The sequence below is a fragment of the Dendrobium catenatum genome, unplaced genomic scaffold (genome assembly GCF_001605985.2).
Source record: "Dendrobium catenatum unplaced genomic scaffold, ASM160598v2 fragScaff_scaffold_867, whole genome shotgun sequence".
In the NCBI taxonomy this organism is placed as follows: Eukaryota; Viridiplantae; Streptophyta; class Magnoliopsida; order Asparagales; family Orchidaceae; genus Dendrobium; species Dendrobium catenatum.
Genome location: NW_021319329.1, coordinates 101889 through 103248, shown reverse-complemented (window position 1 = coordinate 103248; position 1360 = coordinate 101889). Strand labels below are relative to the sequence as shown.

Sequence of the window (1360 nt, the reverse complement as noted above, 5' to 3'; positions counted from 1 at the left end):
ATCTTAAGAAATACATGATAAAAAAAGAAAAATATATATATATATATATATAGTATAAATAAAACATCATCATTGTTTTTAAAATACTTATATTTTGGAAAACTTTATCGCACCTATTATAATATATTTTTCTTAATTATATATTACATATGGTCAAGAGAATATTAATTCTATCATCGTAGAGAACAAAAAAAGCAAGTCGACGTACCTTCATTTTCTCTGCTTCAACATCGCAACCACTGGACTGGAAGTAAGCTTCAGGGGACCTCTCCATGACTCCATTCTCTCTGCAAAACGGCAGCCAACACCTAGCAAATTTAGCGGCTTCGAAGAAGGCAAAGAGCGTGAGGTCTGAACCTCCATCATCGGAAACATAGACAGATAAGCGATCGGAAGGGTAGTCGAAGGCTAGAGCGGAGAGGGCGGTGCTCGCCACGCCCACCGGCGGCTCCTTATAAGGGTCGGCGGTGCAGATGAAGACGTCTAAAGCCGGAAAATCCTTTCTGGCTGTGACTTTCAAGAGTAGTTCGGGAAACTCCCAGCGGCGAACGGGGCGCCAGCGGAAGCCTTGGGATAGGAGCCACATGAAGGCGAGGAAGACATCGGCGAGGAGGAGGAGGAAGGAGGAGGTTGTGGTGGTATGGTGGTGGAGAAGGAGGAGGAGGGATAAGGAGTATAGAAGGAAGTGGAGGCGGTTTAAGGTGGTGCGGGGATGGATTTGGTGTGTGTGGAGTAAGGGAGCCATGGGAGGAGGAGCAGGACTGAGTAATTGTGTTGAGGGAGATAAGTTGGAGTTTTATTTGGATGGGATAGGTTATATGTGTAATTATTTAAAGATGATAAATTATTGCATTAGGCTTAGGAAGTCAAGGTAAGCTAATCATTAACTATTTTGAAATTTCTTCTTAATTATTAGAGGGCATATAGTAGGGTATGATTGGTTAGTTATTTGTTTTTAATAAATTTCTCTATTCAATAATGAGAATAAATATTAATAGATTATCTCTTAAAAAAATATTAAAATTATATCTTGTAATATTAAAATTTCCAGACCACTTGTACGAGCCAATCATATTATTATTTGGCCAAATAAGAAAGACTGGTGAAACAAATTGATGCATGCATCTGTATCATTCAAAGGAGTAATTTTTCCGTGTGGAGTCAGGACATGAAAAACCGTCCGTACTATGAGTGCACATACTATGTACTAACTTATCATTTTAACTCTATATAGAGATCATATATTCATATAAATAAGATAAGTCAGCAACAATTCATAGGAGATATTGTGTTTTTATGTGAAAATTCTAAATGAGGAAAACAACACAAGGTATTTTTAGGGATTATTGCCCTTGTCAAA

The 1360-nt window shown here is 38.1% G+C and overlaps 1 protein-coding gene across 1 annotated transcript in view; it reads right to left on the bottom strand.

The window, feature by feature from the left end:
* Positions 1-803, bottom strand: part of LOC110106369 (cellulose synthase-like protein G3) — a 17589-nt gene extending 16786 nt beyond the window's left edge. Inside the window, exon 1 of the mRNA XM_020836250.2 lies at positions 209-803. Within this exon, the coding sequence (XP_020691909.1) occupies positions 209-745 (537 nt within the window). The 5' untranslated portion in view covers positions 746-803. The remainder of the gene's footprint in view (positions 1-208) is intronic.
* Positions 804-1360: the final 557 nt, after the last annotated feature.